This window comes from Schistocerca nitens, chromosome 1, assembly GCF_023898315.1.
Source record: "Schistocerca nitens isolate TAMUIC-IGC-003100 chromosome 1, iqSchNite1.1, whole genome shotgun sequence".
Classification (NCBI taxonomy): Eukaryota; Metazoa; Arthropoda; class Insecta; order Orthoptera; family Acrididae; genus Schistocerca; species Schistocerca nitens.
The window spans coordinates 337,944,074-337,971,213 of record NC_064614.1 but is presented as its reverse complement, the minus strand read 5'-3'; the positions used below and the strand labels follow the sequence as shown (position 1 = coordinate 337,971,213).

The window sequence follows — 27,140 nt, the reverse complement described above, 5'->3', positions numbered from 1 at the left end:
GACCGTAGCCCAGCTTCATGGAGACGGTTGTGAATGGTCCTCGCCGATACCCCAGGAGCAACAGTGTCCCTAATTTGCTGGGAAGTGGTGGTGCGGTCCCCTACGGCACTGCGTAGGATCCTACGGTCTTGGCGTGCATCCGTGCGTCGCTGCGGTCCGGTCCCAGGTCGACGGGCACGTGCACCTTCCGCCGACCACTGGCGACAGCATCGATGTACTGTGGAGACCTCACGCCCCACGTGTTGAGCAATTCGGCGGTACGTCCACCCGGCCTCCCGCATGCCCACTATACGCCCTCGCTCAAAGTCCGTCAGCTGCACATTCGGTTCACGTCCACGCTGTCGCGGCATGCTACCAGTGTTAAAGACTGCGATGGAGCTCCGTATGCCACGGCAAACTGGCTGACACTGACGGCGGCGGTGCACAAATGCTGCGCAGCTAGCGCCATTCGACGGCCAACACCGCGGTTCCTGGTGTGTCCGCTGTGCCGTGCGTGTGATCATTGCTTGTACAGCCCTCTCGCAGTGTCCGGAGCAAGTATGGTGGGTCTGACACACCGGTGTCAATGTGTTCTTTTTTCCATTTCCAGGAGTGTAGAACATCTGTTTGGTACTTCTTTCCATATTACTTTTCTTGTTTGTTGTTTGTAGCTTTTTTGTTAATATGTTTTTTGGTATGTTATTAACTTTCAGCCTTTGAAAAACAAAAGAGCTGGTTTCAGTTATAAAATCTGAAATGTTCCTCATACAGGCTATTTTTCCACTTTGAACCACTCAGAAGCTTTGCTGTATCTTATAATTCCCATATGTTCTTATCACAGAAAATAAATCTGACAGAATGGTGTAGATCAGTAATGTTTGTGAGTTTTTTAACTGTATGTTAATTCCCTTGATTTGAAAGTGGGGGCAATATCTTCATTGAAATGCTGCATTATAGGTCATTTTTGCTGTCTGAAAATTGATTATAAGAAATTGCTCTTTGTGAGCTGTATCATTTCAAAATAGCATTTTCTTTGTAATGGGTGATTAACATAGGGAAAAATGCTGCTGTGTCACTTCTCCATCAGAAAGCATTTTCAACATACATTTAAGAAATGTAGAATATATGTAACTTCTGCTGTTTACATTAAGCCTCCCCCATTTAAATATGATGATGCAACCAAAATATGTTTCAGGCTGTACTGCTACTCAAAAGTTTGAGAACAACATAAAATTCCTTTCAGTAGAGTAGTTTTTTTCTTTTTCTGCAATTTTTAGCTGTTGGTGATAGTAAATTTTAAAATATAAAAGTATGTTGCTAGATTTTCTGTAAATTTAATAATCATTCATCTGTAGAATGAGAAGATCTGTAGCTGTTTTGATACAATATTCTTATAATCAGTATTGTTGAGAAATCTAAGGACAAATGTGAACTATATCCAGTCATGGCCCAGATGAAAAATATCTGGCGCACTTATTGAAATATTCCAGGCTATTGTGCCATGGTCGGAAGAATTTCTTGGTTCTTCAATGGGGTTTGTAGCTTTTTTGAGAGACAGTGCACACCCTGGCTCATTACTGGCTTAAGTAAAATTCCGTTTCTAAGTGCTCTTGTGCAGAAGTATGATGTCATATGTATTGAAAATTCAAGTGCAAGTAGATTTGGTGGTTGCTGTCATCTGCTATTGCTATAACAATGAGTGGAAGACTATTACACTTCATCTTCATCACCAGAATCCAGATACCACTCAATTTCACACCCTCCTCCTTCTGAATAAAATCACTGTGGTGTTTATAACGGTCAAAAAACGACTAGAAGAACACAAGCAACTACAGAATGGGAGAAACAGACAGATCGGCTTTTGCAGAAAATGTTTTGCAGTGAGGTGACCATCAGATTCAGTTTGATAAGACTGGTACTGGCAGCCACAAGCAAAAACTATGAAAAGATATACAGAGAGACCATAGATATTTATAAACATCCCAGGAATTTTAATTTGGTAGGAATTTTAATTTGGTGGAGGAAATTTTAAAACTGAATGGTATCTGGGTTCCGATACTGCAGAAGATGTGTACCAGTCTTTCACCACAGTAATAGCAATAGTGGATGACAGTAACTGACAAAGCCAATTGCACTCAAGTTTGCAAAACATGAAATGTCACACCTCAGCATAAGAGCATACAGAAACTTAATTTTCTTTGAGTTGATAGTGAGCCTGGGCATGCATCAGACCTTATAAAAAGTGAGAACCAAGGATTGTAGCTTTGAAAATGTCGTCTGCAGATGGAGACAAAAAGTTGGATTTCAACAAGAAATAACACATAATAGCCAAGAATATTTTAATAAGTTTGACATCTCTGGTTGTGAAAGTTTACATCATCAGTAGAATTATAAGATCTGTAGCTGTTTTGACACAATATTCTTATAATCAGTATTATTCAGAAATGTAAGGATGAATGCGAACTATATGCAGTCATGATACAGCTGAAAAATATACACATCTGTAAACAGATGAGATGCTGTTACATTTTCAAATGCATTTGTTTTATTACAATGTGATACTGCACTTCTTACATATCCTGGAATATCTTCATCATATCAAAGATCAGTACAACTTCCCTGTTCAAATGCTGTTGGTGAGACTGCAGGGAACTAACCACACAGGCTTGTTGTAGACAGTTTCAATCTTTATATATATTGCACCTCAACTAATATCATAAACATAGAGCAACAATCTCTCTGGTCAGGCGACATCGTTGTGCTACATTTTTAGTGGTTGTAAAATATCATTGGTGTATTGTGAGTAGAGGGGTTGGGGGTGTAGCCTATTATGGAGGCTATTATTTGTATGTATTCCTTAAATTGCTGGTAATTGGTGACACACTGTGGGTTGACAGTTAGCTTTTGGCAGACATATTTTCCTATGTGCGATTGTGGATATATGATGACAGTTCCTCCTGTACCATTTGCTTTGATGATCTTGCTGCTGTCTGTGAGGCTTCTACCCAGTGACAGCTTGTAGGTCATTACAATGTGATAGCAACCATGACATACAATTGCTGTTAAGGCCATTCACTTTTATTGGATTGATTCAGGATTACAGCTGCCTTGCAATCATTTGGGCCTTTCGGAACCATAGAGGCTGTCCACAATTGCTGTAATGTTCTGCTGCTGTGAATTTATTAGTTAGTCCATCTTTTTCATGTTCTCCAGTGTGTGTGTTAATGGGCCTCCCAATTCCCTCATTGTAGGCAGCACTGCACTCCCATTGTATCTCGTATAAACTTGGCAAATTGGGAACCTTTGCAGAATCTTAAGTGACATTACAGTGTTCTGGATTGTACCATTACTATGTCAAATTGGTGTGGTGCAGCCACAGTGAACCTGCTTGTTCATTGACATAAGGTAAGTGCACTATCGGGAGCTATTTCTGGTTTTCATTTAATATGGATTTGTCTCTGCTGGACTTTGTGACACTTTTTCCTGTATTCATTGGTATAGAAAACACAGTATGGTTCTTTCAGTTGTTGCTTGATGTTAGAATCAATTATCAAGTATTCACAGGTAGTCAGCTTTTACAGGACTGAGGTAGACTATTGTGGGATGTGGAGTGTAGATACCATTTGGTTTCCTAGTATTCTGCTTCTCACAGTATGTCCACATAAGTTCTTTGGATCTTCACATCCAGAAACGAAAGCACACAATTACTTTTCTGTTTCTGTATGTTTTCATGCATGATGGTGTTATACATATGGAATTTTCCCAGATGGATCTATAATCTACATAATTCAGCTAACAGTATGGTGATAGTGATTTTTCATGAAATTTTCCATGAATATCTCTCTTACCACAGGAGTAAGGGGGAGTGCATTGCCACTTTATCTGTTTACTCATAATATGTATCACATTAGTTAAATGTGGTAGGTGGCATTCATTTCTGCATTTCCTGTTATGTTTTTATATTGTTAAAGAAATACTTAGTGTCAAACCTGACTGTTATGTCCAAGCTCTGTACTTATTGCTCCTACACAAGATGGGGAAAATGAACAATATGCTTCACATGTGCTGCTATGTCTCTCAGTAGGTTACATGCTTTTCTGGCCAGATACTTCACAAGTTTGTAGGCAGGTAGGTGAGTTGATCACATTGGCTATAAAACTGAAGGTGGGCAGCATTCTTTATTGACTAGAGGTACTCCATATATCCTATATTGGTAATCAGTTATTTCAGCTGTGTCTATTTTTATTTTATTTTATTGATTTATTTAACCTGGCAAGATTAGGGCCATGAGGCCCTCTCTTACATCTAACCAGGCATTCTACTTATTTTACATTTATATGTTTTAGTAGGCATGTTAAACTACATCTAGTACAAAAAGTGAAATAAACAATTAGAAAGGTACACCTGGAAAAATACATACACATAGAGTTTATATTCGTAGATCATAAGTACTGTTATAATTAGACATTATTGAAGAGACAGATTTTATATAGGAGTGCTGGCAGCAGGGAGTATGAGGGAGACTCATGGTGAAGGGAGGAGAAGAATAGAGAGACATGATGAAACATAATTAAGGAAATATAAAGGAAAAGAAGATTGCGTGGCTAATAGGGATAGATGAAGAGGAAGGCATCTCAGGAGCAAGATAGGATATGCTAGCTTTGCTATTTGACAGATGAGAGGATTGGCCTTGTACATTAATTTTGTGGAGAACTTTATGAGGATGATAGTAGGAAATGCTTCAACTTCTTCTTGAAAGCAGCAGGAGATTGAATTTTGTGCAAGGTAAGGGGCAATTTGTTCCAGAGGCAGACAGCGGCAACTGAGAAGGAGTTTGCAAAAGTTTTTGTTTTGTGACTGGGCACAGTTAGGATACCAAATAAGAGTGACCTCGTGTTTCGATTATGATGGCATGACAGGTTTTTAATCTCTGAAGCAAGGTACTGGGGTGCTTGCGTGACGAGGAATCGGTGAAGTAGACATAGAGTGTGATAGTCATGCAATTTGTCCGGCCGCAGCCACCCTAGCTTGGAGTATGAAGCACTAACATGATCATATCGGCGAATGTTGCAGGTGTAACGCACACAGGCATTCATGGTTAGCTCTAGCCGTCTTTTGTTTTCACTACTCATGCCTTGTTGAATCACGTCACAATAGTGGAGGTTTGGTAGAACGAGTGCTTGCACGAGCTGGCGTTTCAAGTCTGGTGGAAACATGTACCGAAACTTTTTGAGAGCATAGAGACAAGCAGACGTCTTTCGGCACACTGCGATTGTATTCTCCGGCCAGTTGAGATGCTCACCCAAAGTTACACCCAAGTTCTTCACTGTTTTCTGATATGGTATTGGAGTACCGTTGAGCAGAATAGGAGGTAGCCATTCGCGGAAATCTGAACTTATTAATTTCTGATGGGCTATTAAGATTACTTGCGTCTTTTTTGCATTTAGTTTAAGCCCCAGGTTTTTCGCCCATGTCACTACTGAAGACAGATCATCATTCATCTGAGCAATTGCAGTGTTTACATCTTCAGGTCTGACACTTAGGTAGAGCTGGAGGTCGTCGGCATAGAAATGATATTTACAGGAGGACAGAACCGACGAAATATCGTTGACATATAAAGAAAAACAAAAGTGGTCCTAAGACTGATCCTTGTGGCACTCCCGAGGAAACATGTTTCCAGGAAGATTTTTCATTTACGCAGACAACACATTGCTGTCTGTCTTTTAAGTAGCTTTCAAACCATCCCATTGCACTATCAGAGAAATTAAGCTGTTGCATTTTTCTGAGCAATATGTCAAAGTTAACAGTGTCAAAAGCTTTGCTGAAGTCCAGTAGCGTCAATATTGTTGCCTTTCGATTGTCGGTGGCATTTTCAGGTCATCAGTTACTTTAATTAGAGCAGTGTTTGTGCTGTGATGTTTACGGAAACCGGATTGAAATTTGTCATATAGGCTGAATTCATGCAAGTGTTCAGTGATTTGGTCATGAACAATATATTCAAGTGCTTTGGAAACAGCAGGCAGTATGCTAATTGATCGGTAATCACTAGGCAGTTGCGGGTTTTCGATCTTAGGGATGGGTCGAATTATGCTTCTTTATTGTTTAGAGTGTTCAATCATGACTTGGTTCTTGCGAACTATCAGCACTGTCTGATGATTTCTTAGCTCTTATGTAGATAATTGGTATTTTTTATCATTTTATGTATCCTCCATTGTTCCTGAGTTGCAAAATTGAGTTTTAGTATCTTCTTAATGTACACATTCCATCTCTGTAACTGAAATGAATGAAAATTAAAGCCATTTTATATCATCACAAGAGAGATTAAGATACTAATGGCCATTTTCATTTTATGCTGTGTGATATCCGTGTTGTTTCCTCTTTCCACTATGAGAATCAGTGTTAGGAGATCACAGCATAAAGGCAACAAATGATAACAGTGTAGGAACCCACAAAAAGTTATTCAGAGATGGTACCTGACTGCAGGAAAGGCCAGTCGTCATCAACGAGATGACAATAAAGCAATAAAGTCAAACAGAATCTTCCATTGAAAAATGCTGGAAGCTGCAAAGATTCACATAAAGGTTCATATAATTGACATTAAAAGACAGTACAGGATGGTAAAATACATCACTGTTTCTATTATGGTTTGTTTGTGGGTTTTGAAATGTAATTTTGAGTCTTTATTACTTACATGAATATTCAAAAATGTAAGAAAACAATACTGACAAACTTTGAGGAACTGTAGAGGGGTGCCTTTAGGAAGAAATTGAGGCTAGGAACTCAATTTCATAAACATTGTCCAGTGATGCTATGGACTGCCTGGGTTGTAGGGGCACTAGGCCACCTGTTTTGCAACAGACACGAGTTTGTACATTGGCATCTCTGCCACCACTACACTTAGCAGTCTCTACAGTTTTATTCTTGTCTCTGACGCCCTGCTGTCAGCCCGTTTGTGATATATCAGCTTGTGGTTTCCAGCATACAAATGGAACTTTGTTAACAGCAACTATACATTTTGTTAATAAATGGTAATTTTGAAACAGCAAATTTAGCTGTAGCACAGTACTTTGCATCTGATATCTGGCCTTCAGCCAACATGAGGACCTATAACTCCCATCAGGACCTTATCTTGTTGTTATTTGTTAGTCCTTACTTGGCTAATCTTTCTTTGCATCTAATGCTGTGATTTCTGGTCTAAAAAATAACCCCTTGCACTGCATTATTATTGCTAACTGAACATCTAAAATGCGATCCTGACAATCAAAGATGCATCCAGTTCTTGATTCTTTCCTTGTGTGTTTCAAGTTAGCTCCTTTAATGTATTCATATAATGAATACTATTCAGTTTTAGTTCAATGTAGGCATACTTATCATTTTACCTGTTGATAATACTTTTGATTCTAGCCATAGGTGCTTCTGAAACTGTGCTCTGTTGTTGAAGACCAAATTGCCACTGAATTCCAGGATGCTTTCCTCAGTAAAGGTGGTGGGCCCATTTGTTAAAGGCTCTTGGTTTCCTGCCATCCATTTGGTCCTGAATTCAGAGTACCTCTGGGATGAAATTATAATTCTGTCTCCTCTTACGGAGGTTCACATCATTTAGTTGCTTCTGCTTACTCTTCCTCAACAGTCCCTGTGTATAATAGTAAACTTTCTGTCCATGCATGTCACTGATGTAATCACATAAATTTCAGCAGCTAGTGTAAATTAAATTAAAATCATTGCAGGTGTAGCTCTACATCAAAATGTAAAAAAAATATTTATTTGACTTGCTTCTTATTCTTCCTCTTGAATCATAGGGCAGCAGTAAATACCTTTCACTTGATTCTGTTAGCAGCTTTCAGAGCTTCATCCTCCACCATTATTTTGCAGGTGATTGTAGGTCAGGCAGCTACATCTACATGTTACTTGTGGGTTCCAATCCAGAGGTGTCTTTGCATTAGCTCCGTTTTGTTTCTGTATTGTGTGATCGATCCACATGCATTTCCTTTCCTTTATTTGCTCACGGATTGATCACTGGTGAATAATCTCCTACAGTTTGTCATCTGATATTAAATTTGGCCAATCTGATATTAACTTTGGCCAATCAGATATTAAATTTGGCCAACTCACATTTATAATTTGCCCAAGCCACCAGTTAATGAAGGACTTTCAGCATTTTTAGAATCGTGTTTGCTACCTGCCATATTTCACAACTGTGCAAGATTGACTGACTTTATGTTGCTTTTGAATAGTTTCAGCTTGCTCTGCTTCTCCATCTTAAAGGCAGCACTTCCTAGTTTTGCAAAGGAGTCTACTTATTCCAATTCCTCTTCATACTCTGTTAGCTTTGCCTGTTTTTCAGGTCTGATTCTCACTTCCTTGAGTCTGGTGAACCTTTACTTTTAGTCATGCTATTTCTGCTTCCACTTGCAGTCTTGCTACCTTTTCTTCCATGTCACAATGTCTTTGCAAGAACAAACAGATATCATCAGCAGAATCCAGGTCTTCAAGCCTGTCTTGCATTCTGCATTGAATACCTCTTCTTCCACCATCAGTAACTTCTGTCATTGCACTGTCCACTATCAACAAAAACAAAGTATTTGTCAGAATACACCCATGCCTCACTTCAGCATTTGTTTGGATAGGTTCAGTAAGTTTCCTGTTGTGCAGCGCCCTATATTCATATCCCTCATGCATTGCTTTAATAATATTGATAAGCTTTGAATAAAAGTCTCTCGGTGTACATGCTGCGTCAATTTAGGATAAAACTCCAAGCTTTTGACCACTACCACTATGGTCGTCAGGGCTAAAACTGACTGTCGTGGCTCCCACTTTTATATGCAGAGGACGGCTTCTGATTGGCTGGAATACGTCATAGCAACAGCCATATGGCGCGTAGTGAAGTGGTGCCTTCTACATCCATAGATGTAGTTTCTATCCTGCGTTGCTTGCAGCGCCATCCCTTGAATTGGGAGGTAAAGTACGTGAAGTTTTCCTCTGCGATTTTTCTTTATCCAGTGCACTCTTCTAGGTGTTGCTAAGTGCATAATCGTTGTCTCCGTTAAAGTTATTATCACTAAGTCTAATTTCAACTGCTTCCCGGACACAGAGTCCCAGTAATTCAATGTGTGGGCTTTTACTCTCGTTTCTTCAAATAAAATCTTATGCTTATCAAGCAGGCAATGCTCAGCCACCGCTGATTTTTCCAAATACCTGTATTTCAGGTGGCGCTGGTGTTCGATGCAACGGTCGGCAATGATTCTTACCGACTGGCCCACGTAATTCTTGCCGCATTCGCAAGGAATACTATAAATTCCTGGCACCCTTAAGCCGATACTAATGACAGATGGAACAGCCATGGGTTCGACACTATCACCAGCAATAGCGAATGTTTTCATGGAGGATTTTGAAGAAAGAGTGTTGACCAGTGCTCACCTCCGCCCATCACGCTTCTACAGACAAGTCGACGACACCTTTTTAATCTGGCCACATGGCAATGACACTCTGCAGCAGTTCATCGAACATTTGAATGGTGTACATCCAAACATAAAATTTACAATGGAGGTAGAGAAGGAAGGGAAGTTACCTTTTTTAGATGTGTTGGTGGAGCAAAAACTGGATGGATGACTGGGCCAAAGCCAACGCACATAGACTTATATCTACATAGCCACAGCTTCCATCATCCATCTCAGAAAAGAGCTATGCTGAATACTTTAGTACACAGAGCCAGGACTATTTCCGACAAGGACTACCTCGGTCCCGAGATTAACCATTTGACGACTGTTTTCAAGAGGAATGGTTATTCTGCCGGTGAAATTAAATCAGTATTGTCAAAGAAAGTAAGACACAATGCCGTCCATAAACAAGAAGGGGACCAACACATAGCACAGCTTCCATTTTGCGGTGCTACAACAAGCAGGATAGGCAGAGTCCTAAAGAGGCAAGGAATGAAACCAGTTTTCCGACCACCTAGGAAAATTAAGGAAATGTTGAGACCAGTTGAAGATAATCTTGCCTTAAGGGTGCCAGGAATTTATAGTATTCCTTGCGAATGCGGCAAGAATTACGTGGCCAGTCGGTAAGAACCATTGCTGACCGTTGCATCGAGCACCAGTGCCACCTGAAATACAGGTATTTGGAAGAATCAGCGGTGGCTGAGCATAGCCTGCTTAATAAGCATAAGATTTTATTTGAAGAAACGAGAGTAATAGCCCACACATTGAATTACTGGGACTCTGTGTCCGGGAAGCAGTTGAAATTAGACTTAGTGATAATAACTTGAACAGAGACAACGGTTATGCACTTAGCAATACCTAGAAGAGTGCACTGGATAAAGAAAAATCGCAGAGGAAAACTTCCCACACTTTACCTCCCGATTCAAGGGATGGCGCTGCAAGCAACGGGGGATAGAAACTACATCTATGGAAGTAGAGGGCACCACTTCACTATGCGCCATATGGCTGTTGCTATGACGTATTCCAGCCAATCAGAAGCCATCCTTTGCATATAAAAGTGGGAGCCTCGCAGTTCACGACAGTCAGTTTTAGCCCTGATGACGACCATGGAGGTAGTGGTCGAAAGCTTGGAGTTTTATCCTGAATTGATGTGGCATGTACACCGAGAGACTTTTATTCAAGAAATATGTCGCGAAAGATTTCGTAGCCATATTGATAACCTTTGATGGTATTCCATATTGTTCCATGATGTGATATATAACTCTACTATTAAGAGAGTCAAATGCCTTCTCAAAATCAATAAATGTAAGGTAGAGTGTGTTCTGGCAATCTGCATGAGATCAACACAACTTCAGTGCTCTCTGAATCCAGCTTGCTCTTTTCTCAACTTTGCCTCCACAGAGTCCTTAATATGATTTAGCATTAATCTACAGAGTACTTTACTTGTTACAGAAATTGCCAGTTATTAAAATTGCTAGAATCGCCTTTCATGTCAATTTGATAATTAGTTCAGCTTTCCATGCCTTTGGTAGTTTCTCTTCTGTCCGTATCTTCTCAAACAATGGATGCGGTAAGTTTACAATGGTGTCAATGTCTGCTTTAAGCACCTCAGGTGCAATATTATCAATTCCTGGGGCCTTCTTATTCTTTATGTTTGAAGACCACTTTGATTTCAGCCTCAGTTGGTATGACTATATTGATTCTCTAATTGGCATCTGGCACACCCCATACAACCCCCGCCCCCTCCTTCAGTTTTCTCTCTGTTCAAAACTTCAGAAACCTTCTAATTTGGTCTTCGTCTGTCATCAAGAATCGACCCGCCTTACTTTTCATAGTTCTGTTCTTTTTGAAACTTTTTATTGTAATTTTTTATACAATGTTCTAATGAAGCTGTATAGCTCTTTGTGTGGTGGCAGAACACACACATAAAAGACTGTTGTAACTGCCAAGCTTTCGGAGCCAGTGGCTTCTTCAGGCAGAGGGGTTGAAGAGGAAGGAAGAAGGGTCTAGGAAAAGGACTGGAGAAGTCTAGGAAAAGGGGTAGATTTCCAAAGTCACCCATAACTGCAGGTCCGGGCAGACTTACTGTACAGAATGAGAAGGAAAGACTGGTTGTTGGGGACTGCATCTCGTCTGGTGCAGTCCCCTTTTCCTTCAACCTTCTTCCTTCCCCTTCAACCCTTCTGCCTGAAGGAGAAGTCACTGGCTCCGAAAGCTTGCCAATTACAATAGTCTTACATGTGTGTGTTCTGCTGCTGCTTGGTGAGTAGATTTTTTATCTATCCGGTTAAATAATTTTGTCAATAATTGATTGTTTTTGTTGTGATGTATAGTTCTTCAGCTCATTGTGAACCCTCATTGCGGTTTTCTCTGTTCTCAGAGCTTTGTTCAAGCTGCCACTTTCTCTTGCCATTATTCACTCTTCTCTTTGCTAGATAGTCAGTAGCTGCATACTCAGCTAGTATTCAAGTTTTCTGTTGCCTTATTTTACTCATATTTACTTTTTCCTTAATCTCCTTTCCACAGCTGATCAAATTCCATGTACTACTCACATTCCAACAGATGTCTTAACCTGAGTCCATATATCACCAATATTATTTTCATTATCTTCCTGTGTTTCTTGGAGTGCCTTATAGTGGTTCCTTAGCTCAGTATGGAATTCTTCTCGGTTTGCTGTTGTTATAAGTTTTCACACCTGACTGACAAAGAAGTTTTGGAAACATATCCCCATTTTCATTCATTTCTTAGTTCCATGGACTTCCCTTACAAGCTGCAGGCCTTCATTTTTGTTTCCAGTTTTTGCATTTAGGTCTCCTATAATAAAATCAAGATGTCTCAGTTGCTGGTTCTTGTAATGGGTCATGTAAAGTGTGGTAAAACTCATTTTTCAGTTCAAAATCTGAGGTTTCTGTAGGAGTGTAGCATTGGATAACTATGACATTTTGAATGTTTGTCATAAAGTGTGCTATCAAGGGACAGAGCACTGTCCGTGCAGGTGAGGTGGTTTGTGTGCTTTGGATACAGAGGACCATGCTGGCCTCCCATGTTGGATTGGTTAAAGGGGAGGAGCCAGATGATGGGTGTTCCACAATGGTCCACTGGTCCATTTCTCAAATACTAAGCCTCCCTACCATGTTCTTTTCTTGTTGTCTCAAATCATAAACAAATTGCAGAGGGACACTTAGTTATACGGAAGCCAGACATCCTCAAGGAGTAAACCCTTAAAAGAAAATTAAGCAACTCTGGCAGCTTTGAGGTAGCAGCCCCATCACCAGACAAGGGAGCTGAGGGTCAATGACTGGGACTCCCACAAATACATGAAAAGGCAGCCAGATGGAATCAAAGCTGATGACCTTTGGTAAAATAGTTTTCTGGACTGTCATAATTTTGAGAGAAGCCAGCAGACTTTAACAGGCTGCAAAAGGAGATGTTGAGGACCATTTGGACACTCTTGCACGTGGTAAGATGAGACGTCTACATTTTGGAGAAAACCAAACACAAGATGGATATACCTTTTTACACACCGGATTCACTGGAGAAGATGCAGAGCACAAAAATGAGGCTGGAGTAGGTAACCAGAGGACCAAAAAGGAGCCTTCTGGAATGGAAATTGAATTCAGAAAAAAATACTGATAACACACTTCAAGACTCTATGAAATGCCTTACATACTAAAATAAACAATGTTTTGTCCTATGTGAACAGAATGAAGAAACATAGGGGGTGGTATTCATAGACTCTGGGATTGCTGCTACATTTGGCCCATAGCAATTTATCGATTAGCTTCTGGAGGTTAAATTTTCTTGCTGGTAGTCATAGAAATACAATGACCGCTCTGCCTCTGCTGTTCTTGTTGATGGCAGATGATCAGGCCAGTGTCTAGTAAGGCCACCACCTAGTGACAACCTGTAGCCCATCATATTAGGTTCGCTCATGGGAGGTCTTGTTTGTACATTTTCTCACCCGATAGACATTCTGTTTCCTCACCACCCATCCAAGGCAAGATACCTACTCATTCCAGTTAAGCAGCAATGTTAGGAGAATATAGTATCTGCATCTGGGTGCATTTTTTATCTCCAAAGCAGAACATTGCCTGAAAGTTAAGCATTGTACATCTTTGTGACAGGCCTACCCATTACTCAGTACTTCTTGTATTTACAACATATGCACTGTCCTTATTAACATAATATAGTTTGTTAGGAGAGTATAGTATCTGCATCTGGGTGCATTTTTTATCTCCAAAGCAGAACATTGCCTAAAAGTTAAGCATTTTTACATCTTTGTGACAGGCCTACCAATTACTCAGCACCTCTTGTATTTACAACATATGCACTGTCTTTATTCACATAATATAGTTTATTATTTTTAATATATTAGTCAGAATTTGCACTTTGTAATCATTATTCCTTATTGTGTTCACTACTGTCATGTTTCTAACTGTGCCACGTGGTCACCCACATTGTCGTTCTAAATTCTGGTTGACCAAAATCCTTGTGTGATAGACCATAAGATGAGTCTGTATTGCAGCCTTACTGGTTACAATAGACAGAACTGTCAGTGTATTTCAACAACTGCGTGCAGGAAAACACAGCCTCCAAAAGCTAGTTGTCAGTCTGCAGTAAGTTACCAATCATTAACAAGCTTGAAAGTCCATTAACGGCCCGCCATATGCATTGTTCCCTTTTCATGATAGATGATAGACCAGTGATACGTTTAGGCCATTAAAAATGTGAAGTAATAATGTTGGTGGTATTATGACACTGGTAACTACCCAATAAACAGAAATACTTAACTCCAGGACAGGACAATCAGTATATGATCTGATTGTCACTGATGCAATGCTGCTGAAACATTGGTTACTTTAATATTTTAACTGTTGTGTTGTACAGAGTGGCTTCAAGAATTGTGTGAATAATGTCTCTCAGCATTTTTCATTGTGCCTGTCTGCAACTCCACGCCGCCTCTATGTGTGAGTAGCAGTCCAGCCTTTCCTATTGTTGTTATTCCATCCCAGATTTTTCACATACAATTACAGTTTTATTTCATGTTGTCTGGTATTTTCAAACATTTTTGAGAAACTAGCCTTACATGTGGCACTTCCTGACAAATTTAATTTGGCAGTAGTTAATTAGTTACAAGCCTCATAGATTATTTGAATTATTCTTTTATTAAAATGATGTGGAGCAAGTCAGTGTACATGATACGTATACATGATTAGTGTTAACCTTAGTGAACATGCTGTGTTTTACTTCTACTCGTGTAACTATACATAAGAACTAGAATTTTTTTTTTTTAAATTTACAGTCTACCAGTTTTTAAATAGAAATTTTTGTATGGGATAGGAGGAGGAAAAATAGTTCTGGGTTGGATTTAAAACTTGCTTTGCTACTTGTCAGACATTTTATATTATTGGACAAATCATATCAAATTTTTTTGCTGCGTATTGAACTTCTTCCTGGGCAATGGCAGCTTTAATAATTGGTAATAAAGATAATTTTTTCCTTTAGTGTTATAGGTGTGGGCAGCTGTATTCTTCTGAAATTCCATTAGCAAATGTGTTTATCATGATGTTCCAAGTAAAACACCTAACTACTTGAACAGGTACAAGCATAGTGACAGCAGGCAACACCACATATTATTCTTACTGCTTGCTTTATGTCTTTCTTTCTTTCTTTCTATGTGAAGAGTTACCCAGAAAATTATTCCTTAAGACATTATTCAGTGAAAATATCCAAAATATGTCGGGAGACTGGTTCATTTGTTTCCGAGACTAGCTGAACTTAATTGTTTGAGAAGCTCAGTAATATGCTTCTCCCAATCTAGGTTTTCATCAATATGTAAACCCAAAGATTTGGAACATTCTACCTTATTTATTACCTTTTGTTCATGGGCTGCATCAGTTGCTGGTATGACACTATTTGTTGCACAGAATTGAATATTGTGTTGTTTTCTTGAAATTTAATAGTCCATTTTCAAAAAATTGCTTGGTAATTAATAGAAAACATCAGTAACAATCTCTTCTGTGAGACACATCTATGAAAAAGGAAATATTCAAGTCACATTAATTTGATTTTGCATCTTCCAGTATTTTGTTACTTTTTTGAGAAACTAGCTTACAATAGGATACATCCTCATTCTTTGTGAAGGCATCATTAAATGATCTCGAAAATGAAGTTGTGGCAGAGTTAAACAACAAAAGCTATCATTTTGATGAAGAGTATGCTTTTACCAATGTGTGTGATTGTGTGCACTATAAAAGTCTACTTCGGACTTTAAAATTTTGAGATATTAATGACATCCTTCTCACCTAGATGGAGCTATATCTACATACAGGAAGCAGTCACATTGAAAATTGCACTATGTGGATAAAAATAAAATCAGAATAGGGCACTGTAAAGTGTGCAGACCTGCAAGGTTGGTGTTGGGTGCACTGCTGTTCCTAACCTAGATAAATGATTTTCTGATGAATTTATAAGGCCATTCAAAACCTCTATTATTTACCATTGATATCAGAATAGTAATGAAGAGCTGAAATTCAGCTATCGGAGGAGCAACACAGATGAAAAACTGAATAATCGTACAAAGGATTTACAGTGTACAGTTTTAAGTCTTCATCTTATAAAGACTCATGAAGTTTTGAGTAGATAAAAATGACTTGTTGGTATCAGAAATGGACAATTATGATCATAAAATTAAGAACATAGTAGTATAACATTATTTGAGTTCTTTTTTGATATCTGCTAATTTCCACTGTGGGTAACACATGCTGCTAATGAACATGTGTATGCAGGTAGCAAAAGAACAATCTAACTTTATGAACACAATGCCCAAGCAAGTTCAACAGAAGGCAGCTTCTGAATCAATACAACTAAAAGATTGTCATGATCTAATGATAATTTGACACCATGACAAATGTACAGCCCACATGCAGGCTAGCTTCTGTACCTCAAAGTACACTGTCAGTCCTAGTATGGTAGCTCTGACATACCCAGGAAACTTTAGTATGTGGACACTGTCCGTAGTGGATCCACTTGCTATGGCATGGCAGTTTGAACACAGTATTGAGGCCAAAGGCTCCAATCGGCAGGTGCTGCACACTTGATGACTGAAGCTCTGACTGTGCAGACGCTTGCGTGGCTGGTGTTAAGCCTAGAGAACCATAGAAGGTGTGCTCTGATATCAACTGATTAGTGAGCAGCTTGACAGTGTCCCATAGGGAGCTGGCCTATGGAAGAATAATATTAAATCATGATAATGGCACATGACTCGCAGAGGTGAGCTAGTGATAATGATACCAGCATTGTATATGGTAAACATAGCATCATGAGGTACCACAGTAGGTGCTGGGAGCATGATACGGGGTTGGATTGCTGGCTGCTAGGAAAGACGGCAACCTGTGATACACTGTTGTGTGGTTGGCAGCTGGGTCGTAAGCTCCAACTGGGGTTACAGCATTCGTCTTTCCTACAGAGGAGATGGCAGAGCCTTCTTAATGGGGTCAGCAGCTATGACATAGGTGACAAAAGGATGTGGCTTCCCTTCTTCCGTAAGGGAGAGATGGTGTGGCACCATCGCGCAGAAGAAGCACCTCCCAAAGGAAGTGGATTGGTGGATCCAGGAACGGGTGCCAGTGGTGGCAGAGACATGAATTCAGAATCTGGGCTGGACACTGGCTGCATATCGGTGTTCGCAAAGAGAGGGAAGGCCACACAGCGTAGATCAGGTAGGAGGAAACCTGGAAAAAAAGAACCCAACAAGGTCATTGTCGAGAAAGGGCGACTGTGCTGCCAAAGGTGGCATGGCCAGGTTTGTGGCAATACTTTCAAGATGAGAGGACAGTAGCTCTGGGGAAGTCCAACTGATGTCCTGTGGAGGGTGCCCTGAATATGAGAAGCACTCATGTTGTGGGGAGTAGGAGGCATACTATTATGTGACTATCATTTATAAACATTGAAGGGTTGCAGGATTTAGTCAGCAAGTTTGTAATTTGAGTGCTGCATGCTTCATATTACAGTAATCTGTGATTAATGGACATGTGGGTTGCCTCATGACTGAAGTTTCATTAGTTACAGGTTCTTCCAGTCTGGTCTTATGATAAAAGTTCATTTATGTAATATATCTTTATAAAGTATTTTGGAATAACTCGATCTATCTGCATTCTATGTGGGTATGCAGTCTCTAAAGAGTTTTTATCTAAATATTTCAGTAATACAGATATTTAACTATATTACTTGTAATAAATGATCATTTGTCACTTTGTCTGGCAAGTTATGACTCTCAAGAGATGAGGCTCTTCAATGACAGCACAGCATCAGAAGCATAATTGCTAGATTTATGCAGGTCTCTTTGAGAGTTACTCTTCTCCATACACCCGGTGAACACTGTGTAGATCCTGGCATAAATTTGACTGTGAACTTCATAAGTACACAGAAGAACCACAGTCATGATATACTTCATTTGTGGCATTTTCTATTAATTTTGTGCAGAAATATAGAGACTTAGTCTTCAAGGCTGCAAGTGGATCTTTAAAGACAGTAAAATGTTCAGAGTTGCAAGTTTAAACATTTGGATATACATAAGAAATGTTATATTAACATAATTATTGTGGGGGGGTAATTTAATGTTGTAGAAAGTATGAAATGTTGGTTTACTTTGCTCATAAAAGTTTCACAACTTTCTATGTGCATGATTTTTTTATTTGCATGTTTTTTAAGTGCATGTGTTTAAGAGCATGGATTTTTATGTGCATGATTCTGTTGTGTGCATGTAATTGTGCTTGCTCGTACACATGTGACACAGAAGTGTAATGTTGTCAGCAATTACAGTAAATTATTCTTTTAACCCATATTTGATTAACAAGTATTGATTTTACTTTTCTATGTATAGGTGTGGACTGGAAATCTCTGACCATTCCTGCTTGCCTTCCCATCACAACGGATTATTTTCCAGATAAACGAAGCCTGCAAAATGATTATGTTGTGTCTGACTACACGCTTTTGCCTGATGATGTTAATGCTGATTTTGCTCAACAGAGGGCAATATATAGGAAACCATTAACTACACCAGAAGTGTTTCGGGAGCTTGTCTCACAGAGGCTCGCACAGGTTAGATAATTATTCAGTTTGTAACTGTTTGATTCATAATGTTTCTTTATGCCTTGTGTACAAAATTACTAATTTTACAGTATAACTTAAAGTGATGCAGGATGTTGACTGCATGATGCACAGTAGTGGTCTTAACATGGAAGTTACACACATTCACATATGTTAAACTAGGAAAACATTGGTAGCTTGAAAACTAGTGGTGTGTCTGTGATGTTACTTATTTCTGTGTGCCATGTGTCAGTCACATACAGGTGAGTGTCTGCATTGACCCATTTTTATGAAGAAATTATTACAGCTGGCTATTGGATTTTTAACCCTACACAAATCCTTTCATCTTTCAAAATCCACATACGAGTAACATGAAAAATAATGACAAGATGTGTGGAGGAGGAGAAGGAGGAGGATGAGGAGGATGATACTGCATATTTACCAGTTTTTAAACCATGTGCGCCTTTTGATTTAGACCTATGGTAAGCTCCTTGGGGAGACTGTTTGCTCATGATTGACCATTTCATTTAATGAGCCTGTGGTTCCTGAACTCAGAAGCTGGTTAACACTCAGCAAGCTCTGTGCATGGTTTACTATGCACCAGGGGGTTTGACTGTAGAAGGGTATGTAGTTGTTTTTTGATATGATCACTGTTAACCGTTAGTGAAACATTGCCAGCTGAAGAGCTCTTTCAGACTTTACCACATACTATAGTCTTCAGCTTTATGCACCAAACTATATTTTTCCTACAACTTGATATCATCTACATCATTTCCATTAGGTTGTTGTCCAGACTATTCATTATTTTGAATAATCCAGCTAAGATGTTTAATTCATGTTTGTTTGTTAGTTTGTCTGTATAGTCTTCGCATTCCCCTTGCCAATTGGGAATCATCTGAATTTTTAAATAGTTTACATATTCAGGTTCCTTTTATTACTAGCACTCTCAGTGCACATTGCACAGACACATTGTTTGGCCAGTGATAACTTAGTGCTGCAGACATATTTATCTCTCAAAAGTTTTGGTTGTGATATTCAGGCAGCTGTTGTTCACAAGATTGTGGGACTATAAACTGAATAGTTTCCTAAAATATCTTGTTAAATGCTCATGAATCTAAACAAATTTTCATTTTTCTCTTTTTATAAGACTATGGCTATCAGTTGTCTTCTCCACAATGTGTAGTTCCTCTTTTTTCTTTACCTCACAAGCTTTCAAAGAGTATATTCCTCTCCACTCTTATTTAAATATTTCTATATCATTTTCATCAAAAATAAATAATTTCATACACTTGATATATATTTTTACCTGAAAAACAAACCAACAGGACCATTCAGGTGATGTTAAAATTTATTTTGCCACTATCGTAAAAATAGTGTCTCAGTTACAAGGATGTGAATATTCTGAGTGTAACTACATAGCTCAGCTGAACAGAAAAAAAATATTCAGTCAATTAGCACAGAAATACAACAGTTGCCTTTGCACTTCCATGCCTTTGAGTGGCATCATTTTCTTTGAGAGATTCTTGAGAGACCACTGTACCCCAGTAGACAGCAGTTGGCAGTGTAATTCATCACCTGCTTGCCCTTTGGCCTCAGCCCCTGTCACTGGTTGCATACATGATGCCTAGTTTTACTGATATCAAGTTCAACTAAGTAGGTCAGGAGTCCACTGCATGCAGGAAGTGGCTACTACACAGATAATGGAGGCTGTGTGGAGGGGACTGGGCAGCTTTTTGTGTTAGAAGGCCTAGAGGAAGTGCAGAACGGGCTTCAGTGTGAAAGGATGCAGGAGGAACACAAGAAGAGGGTAGACACAGGAACAGCCAATATTTCAACTTTAAAATGTTGTAGCCCTTGTTGGAAAACAACCAGAATTCCAGGTGCTAATAGAAAGCACTGAATCTTAAATCATTATAGGTACGAAAAGCGATCTAAAGCTGGAAATAAATTCAGCCAGAATTTTTACAAAGGACATAAACATGTACAGAAAGGATAAATTAAATACCATTGGTGATGGAGTGTTTATTGCTGTTAGAAGTAATTTATCTTATAGTAGAAGTGAAGTAAATAGTTCTTTTGAGGTGATATGGATAAAGGTTATAGTTGACAACCAGAATAAATTAATAATTGGTTCCTTTTACCAACCTGCCAATTTAGATGATACATGTGCTGAACAGTTCAAGGAAAACTGGATTGTCATTTCAAATAGCTACCCCACATGTACCATTATAGTGGGTGGTTACTTCAATCTACCCTCGATATTTTGGCAAAAATAGATGTTTAAAGCTGGCATAGACATAAAATTAAATCCAAAATAGTACTGAATGCCTTCTCAGAAAATTATTTTGAACACCTAGTTCAAGCCCACTCTGAGTGTAAATGGTTGCAACAAATAGTCCTGACCAAATAGGGAGCATCATGATAGATATAGGGATTAGTGACCACAAGGATGTGTAGCTAGGCTGAATACCGTAACATCCAAACCCACCAAAAATAAATATGAAATATATCTGTTTAAAAAAGCAGATAAAAAATTGCTTGACACCTTCCTAAGAGACAGCCTTCACTCCTCCTAATCTGACTGTAAGCGTAGACCAGATGAGGTTTTAATTCAAAGATATACAGTCAACAGCAATTGAGAGATGTATACCAAACAAACTAACAACGGATGGACTGACACACCATGGTACACCAAATAGGCCAGAACACTATTGCAGTAGCAATGAAAAGTATATCAGATTTAAAAGAATGCAGAATCCCTGAGATTGGCAATGTGAGGTGCTTTTAATAGTTTCCACAATGAAACTCTGTCTCAAAATCTGGCAGATAACCCCCAGAATTCTGGTCATATATAAAGTACACCAGTGGCAATATGCAATCAATACTTTCACTGTGCAATAACAATGGTGATGTTATTGATGACAGGGCCACTAAAGCAGAGTTACTAAAGATGGTTTTCCGAAATTCCTTCTCAAAAGAAGATGATGTAAATATTCCAGAATTCAAGTCAAGAACACTGCCAACATGAGTAACTTAGAAGTAGATATCATTGGTGTAGCAAAACAGCTTATAACCCTCAAGAGTGGTACAGTTTCAGATCCAGATTGTACAACAACCAGACTCCTTTCAGAATATGCTGATGCAATAGTTCCATACTTAGCAGTTGTATACATCCACTTACTCATAGAAATATCCATACCCAAAGCCTGGAAAGTTGCAAAAATCACACCAATACCCGAGAAAGGAAATACGAGTAATCCGCAGAATTACAGACCCATATCAGTAACATCGATTTGCAGTAGAATTTTGGAACACATACTGTGGTTGAACATTATGAAACACCTGTAAGAAAATGAGTTATTGACAAATAGCCAACATGGATTCAGAAAATATTGTTTTTATGAAACACAACTAGCTCTTTATTCTCACAATGTAGTGAATGCTATTGACAGGGCTCATAAAATTGATTCCATGTTTTTCGATTTTCAGAAGGCTTTTGGCACCATTCCTAATTAAATTGGATGTCGTGAGACTGGATTCATGATTTCCTGTCATAAGGGTCACGGTTTTTTATAATTGACAGAAAGTCATCGAGTAAAACAGAAGTAATATCTGGCATTCCCCAAGGAAGTGTTGTAGGTCCTCTGTAGACCCTGATCTCAACTAAATATGTAGGGATTATAATTATGAATAACTTAAATTGGAATGATCTTATAGATAATGTTGTGAGGAAATAACACCAAATAGTGTGATTTATTGGCAGAACACTTAGAAAATGTAACAGGTCTGCTAAAGAGACTGGTTGCAGTAAGCTTGTCCACCCTCTTCTGGGTCACTGCTGTGCAGTTTGGGATTCACATCAGATAGGAGTGATGGAGGGCATTGAAAAACTTCAAAGAATGGTGTCTCATTTTGTATTATTGCGAAATAAGGGAAAGAGTGCCATGGGTATGATACACAAATTGGGGTGGTACTCATTAAAACAAAGGCATTCGGTAGGATCTTCTCATGAAATTTCAATCGATAACTTTCTCCTCAGAGTGTGAAAATATTTTGTTGGCACCCACCATCATCGGGAAAAATGGTCATCATAATAAAATAAAAGAAATCTGAGCACCCACAGAAAGATTGAAGTGTATGTTTTTCCCATTCACTGTTAGAGTGTGGAATGATAGAGAATTAGCTTAAAGGTGGTTTGATGAACCATTGCTAGACACTTATTTGTGAATTGTGGAATAATCGTGTAGATGTAAACACCTGAAACAAAATAAAACAGTAAACAGTATTAGAACAGATCTTTAATATGTAACATTAAAGGTGGTTTGATGAACCATTGCTAGGCACTTATTTGTGAATTGTGGAATAATCATGTAGATGTAGACACCTCAAATAAAATAAAACAGTAAAAAGTATTAGAACAGATCTTTAATATGTAACATCAATATTACTGTTGTTGATGTAAGAGTGGCTGCTCATTACAATACTAAACATGTTTTGGGCAAGATGTTCAGGTACCTATTGTATATGGGACTGCAAGTATTGCAATGGAAGATGTAATAAATAAGACAGACAGATACCCAGTTCAGTAATGCACTAACAATGATGACTGATATTACAGTCACTTTTTACAGTGATTAGTGGCCATCTTTCTTTGTTAGCTCAAGAGTGTTGGAGTATCCAGAGTTGCTGTTAAAATGTATAGGACTCTGTTGTTTCAGTAGACAAGCATTGCTAATGCATACAGGACAGAAATAATGAAGACCATCTCAAAGGGCTGGCCCCTGGGGCTTGTGTGTGATCCAGACTGAAGTCCATGTTCTAGAAGTTGCAGTGGAAGTGGCCTTGTGGTGTGTGTAGTGTATTGTTTGCTGTATGTGGTGATTTGTGATGGGCAATAAAAAAATAATTGTAATAATACATTCCATGACCTACAGGATTGATGACAGTCTTAAACTGTTCTTAGTAACTAAAGAAACTGTGAACTTACAATTGAAAAGCAAACTATCCAAGTAATGTAATGATTGAAAGACACACACTGATAACATGTCTGGGTGTTTTTCTCGATGAACATAACAACTTTACTTGCCATGTAGAGGAGGTGTCTAGAAAGGAAATAATGTTAATGCATACATTTCTCAACATTACATATTGTCAGTTCTGACTTTACTTAAAAAATACCATTTCATGTCACCAAACTATTAGCATTGCCTTTCATGTGTACAGTACAAGTGCACAACCTAATAGATAACAGCTCATAAAATCAGATTCAGCACCCATATGAGTGCAGCATGATATGCTACTGAAATCAACACCTGCTGCATGGAATTCTTGGGATTGTGTCCAGTATGAAGGAAGAAATACAAAATTGTATTTTGAAACTGTGAGGGAATGGATGGGACACTTCTATCATAAGCAGAAGAGCATAGGAGATTCTCCATAACATTAGGAAGAGGTTAAGACTGAGATTCCTCAACCTGTCAGGTAGTCTGGTCCACTGTCTTACCTGTATAAAATCAAGAGTAGTGAAATAACACATGGCCTGATGGGTGTGCAAACACACTGGAGCATACATTGTGGGACTATGAGCTCTAAAAAGAGGCATTATGTCACAGTCATCAGTAACTTATCAATCCATAAGTACTGCTGAGGAGTGAAACGACTTAACGCACCATGGACAGTATAGCACCTGCAACATCTGGTGAGGCCAAGGAAAAAAATTCAACCACACAAGCAATTTGATACCTTCTCAGCCAATCAAAATTCCATGCAGGTGACTAGAACATAGTTGAAATAAGCATCCCCTGAAGGAAATCATTTGCTAAGTAATCCATTGAGTTAGTGTGTTTTCTGAAATGTGACTCAGTGAACATTGTGGTTTTTAATAGAATGGCAAAACAATAGGCATTATTACACTTCTGTTAGTGTATATTTTCCAATAGATTATACATTGTGAATATGATTTTAGTTATTAATTTATCTTATAACTTGCCCTTAAGTTGCTGAAAACTAAGAAACCAATCTGATACGCTGAAATACGTTTCTCTGTGAGTGATTTGTACATTATTTATCTTCTGCCTTACGTGAAAATGTCTGAAAACCTAGATTCCCCCCCCCCCCCCCCCCAAAAAGCTTATCTTTTCATGTGAAATACTTTTCAGCAGGAAGTCCTTTTCATCTGTGTTCCTCATATTACATAGTGCATTACATAGCATAATAACTTTAAAAATTTAAATGTTATTTTGGCACATTTTAAATAATTATCATGTAATGCATTTACAAACCTTTGTTTTACACAGGGCTTTCAGTTGATTGTGTTAAACAACCAGGTAACCAGTAAACAAGTTCAGACTCCAGGAAATAATGCTACCCCAGTCTCTGCAGGTATTAGTTCTGTTGTGATGACACGCACTACAGACACAATCAAAACAGAGGAGCATTTTTTGAGCATTGGTCGCATGTTTCATAAAATTTCCCTCTGTGGATCTGCAATTACTGTTACAAGATATAGGCCAAGGTAAGTAGAGTACAAAGTATAAGTTTACTCTTGCATAGAATACAACTTCAAGTCTTTGATATAATGTACAGGAGACCCACCAAAACAAAACAAAATATTAGCTTTCAGTTTTTCTTAAAAGGTTTACTGCCACACAAAGGTACAAGGAAAGCACTGTTTTATTAGTATAGCATGCTTCCAAGGTTGACACATACTTGATGCAGCTGTATAAACATATTAGGGCCAATGTTTCCCATTAGATAAAGAAAAATGTTGCATTGAGAACAAAATTAATTCAACACATTAAGTGACAAGACTGTTTTGTCTTGCTTATCATTTGGCCTGGTAGATAAGATTTCATCAAAATCAGTTTGTGGCAGGGTATCTGTTTATGTTAAACAAAACATTAAAAATATTGTAGAACTATTTGATGTTTATATTCATTCAGTTTTCTGTGGTTCTTGGTCCAGTGCAGACGTGCCTCTCTCTTTAGTTGTGAGTGTGAAAGTGACAGTAGTGAAATTATTTCTGCTCATAGAGTGGTTGTGTTTTGGTTGGAGCATGGTACAAGACCATTGGATAAACAAAGAGTCAAGTGATTGATTGAGTTCAGTGACATTTACACAATTCACTTTTAATACACATATAACAACATATTTCGAAGCAGTATCATACGTGTAGAAAACAGTTAGAAAACAATCATTTTACAAAAAAACAATAACCCACTGTTGCAAATCAGCACAGTAGCAAAATTAATTTAGATTTCAATATTGGTATTACCTTAAACAATAAATTCTAGAGTGACCACTGGTATTAAATTTAGAAAAAAAAGTGAAAAGTCACTTAACCAAAAACCAACACCAGCTACCTCATACGAAAGTTTTATCTTCAAGTTATTTAATGCTGACATTTCTAAAATCTGTTTTAGCTAAAAGACTTAATATTGGCCACTAGGCAATTTTACCAAATTAAACAAAGAAACAATCTAACCATAAGCATTCTCTCTCTCTCTCTCTCTCTCTCTCTCTCTCTCTCTCTCGCTCTCTCCCCAATCATGTAGATAGATGTTTAACCTTTTCTTAAAAGCAAATGTCATTTAATACTTTTAGCCAGAGCAGGACAACATGTAAAGCAATTTATCCTGACCTGCAGTTTTAGGCTAACAGGTATTCAGAGAGTGCTCAATGGGCAATATTTAACAGGGAGGCCACAATGAATGCCTCAGTACATATTATCAAATATCAAAGGCTATAAGAAGCAGTTCCTTTCCTTATTCATCAGTTGGTTTGGATCTCTGGCAGCATGCCTTGACATCCAGTCCTTTGGCATGAACCTCAGAGCTCCTTTCAAAATACAGAATATATCATCATCCCAGATTGCACCCAGGGTTGCCACAGGTTCTGGAAATCAGGGAATATCAGGGAATTTCAAACACATCAGGGAAACCAGGGAAATTTGAAAAAACAATGAAGAATCTTGTTTTCGTGTCAGTAGGTGAAATGGTTTTACTGAGGCGTCATGCATCATCGCTGGCTGGGTGCAGCTGAGTACATTCGCCGCTTCCCTACTCCCCTCATTACTACTGCTCCTCCCCTTCCTACCACTCCCCTCAGCTTGCAGTCAGTGCTGCCACCAGTTCTTGCCACTAGCCTAGCAGCCGCCTAGCAGAGGCAGGGAGGCTTGAGGAGTGGTTTGTTTGGATCTGATTCTCAGAGACTGTAGATGCAGTGGCCGGAGACAGTGGTCATGTGTGCATGAGTTGTGTCCGAGTGATTATGTGAATGTGTGTTTGCACTTGTTTTCTGACAAAAGCTATGGCTGAAACTTTAATTGTCAGCGTGTGTTTGACTCTTCTACATGGCTCTCTTCAGCTCAGCAATTATCTTTATGGCGAGTTGCTACCTATCCTCATTGTTATTGAGTCTCAGAGCAGTTGAAAAATTTCTGTGTTGCATGGATTGATCACCATGGTCTCATTTAATCAACATGCTGTCTGTGGCTCCTGAATAGCTGGCGACATGATTGGATTTCCGTGATGGGCCAAAACTGCAGGCTATTTCTGCAGGTATCTGTAATGGATTGGGCATGCCAATCTGAAGCCGTTCAGTTCGTGCTAATGTGCAGCCCCTGCCCATCGGATG

General features: G+C 38.8%; 1 protein-coding gene across 6 annotated transcripts in view; it reads left to right on the top strand.

The window, feature by feature from the left end:
- The window catches only part of LOC126248551 (GATOR complex protein Iml1), a 637,798-nt gene that overhangs the window by 243,701 nt on the left and 366,957 nt on the right, over nt 1-27,140 (top strand). For all 6 annotated transcript variants that reach the window (XM_049949630.1, XM_049949665.1, XM_049949640.1 and 3 more), the window contains 2 exons: nt 18,301-18,518; nt 24,803-25,020. In XM_049949630.1, the coding sequence (XP_049805587.1) occupies nt 18,301-18,518; nt 24,803-25,020 (436 nt within the window). The remainder of the gene's footprint in view (nt 1-18,300; nt 18,519-24,802; nt 25,021-27,140) is intronic.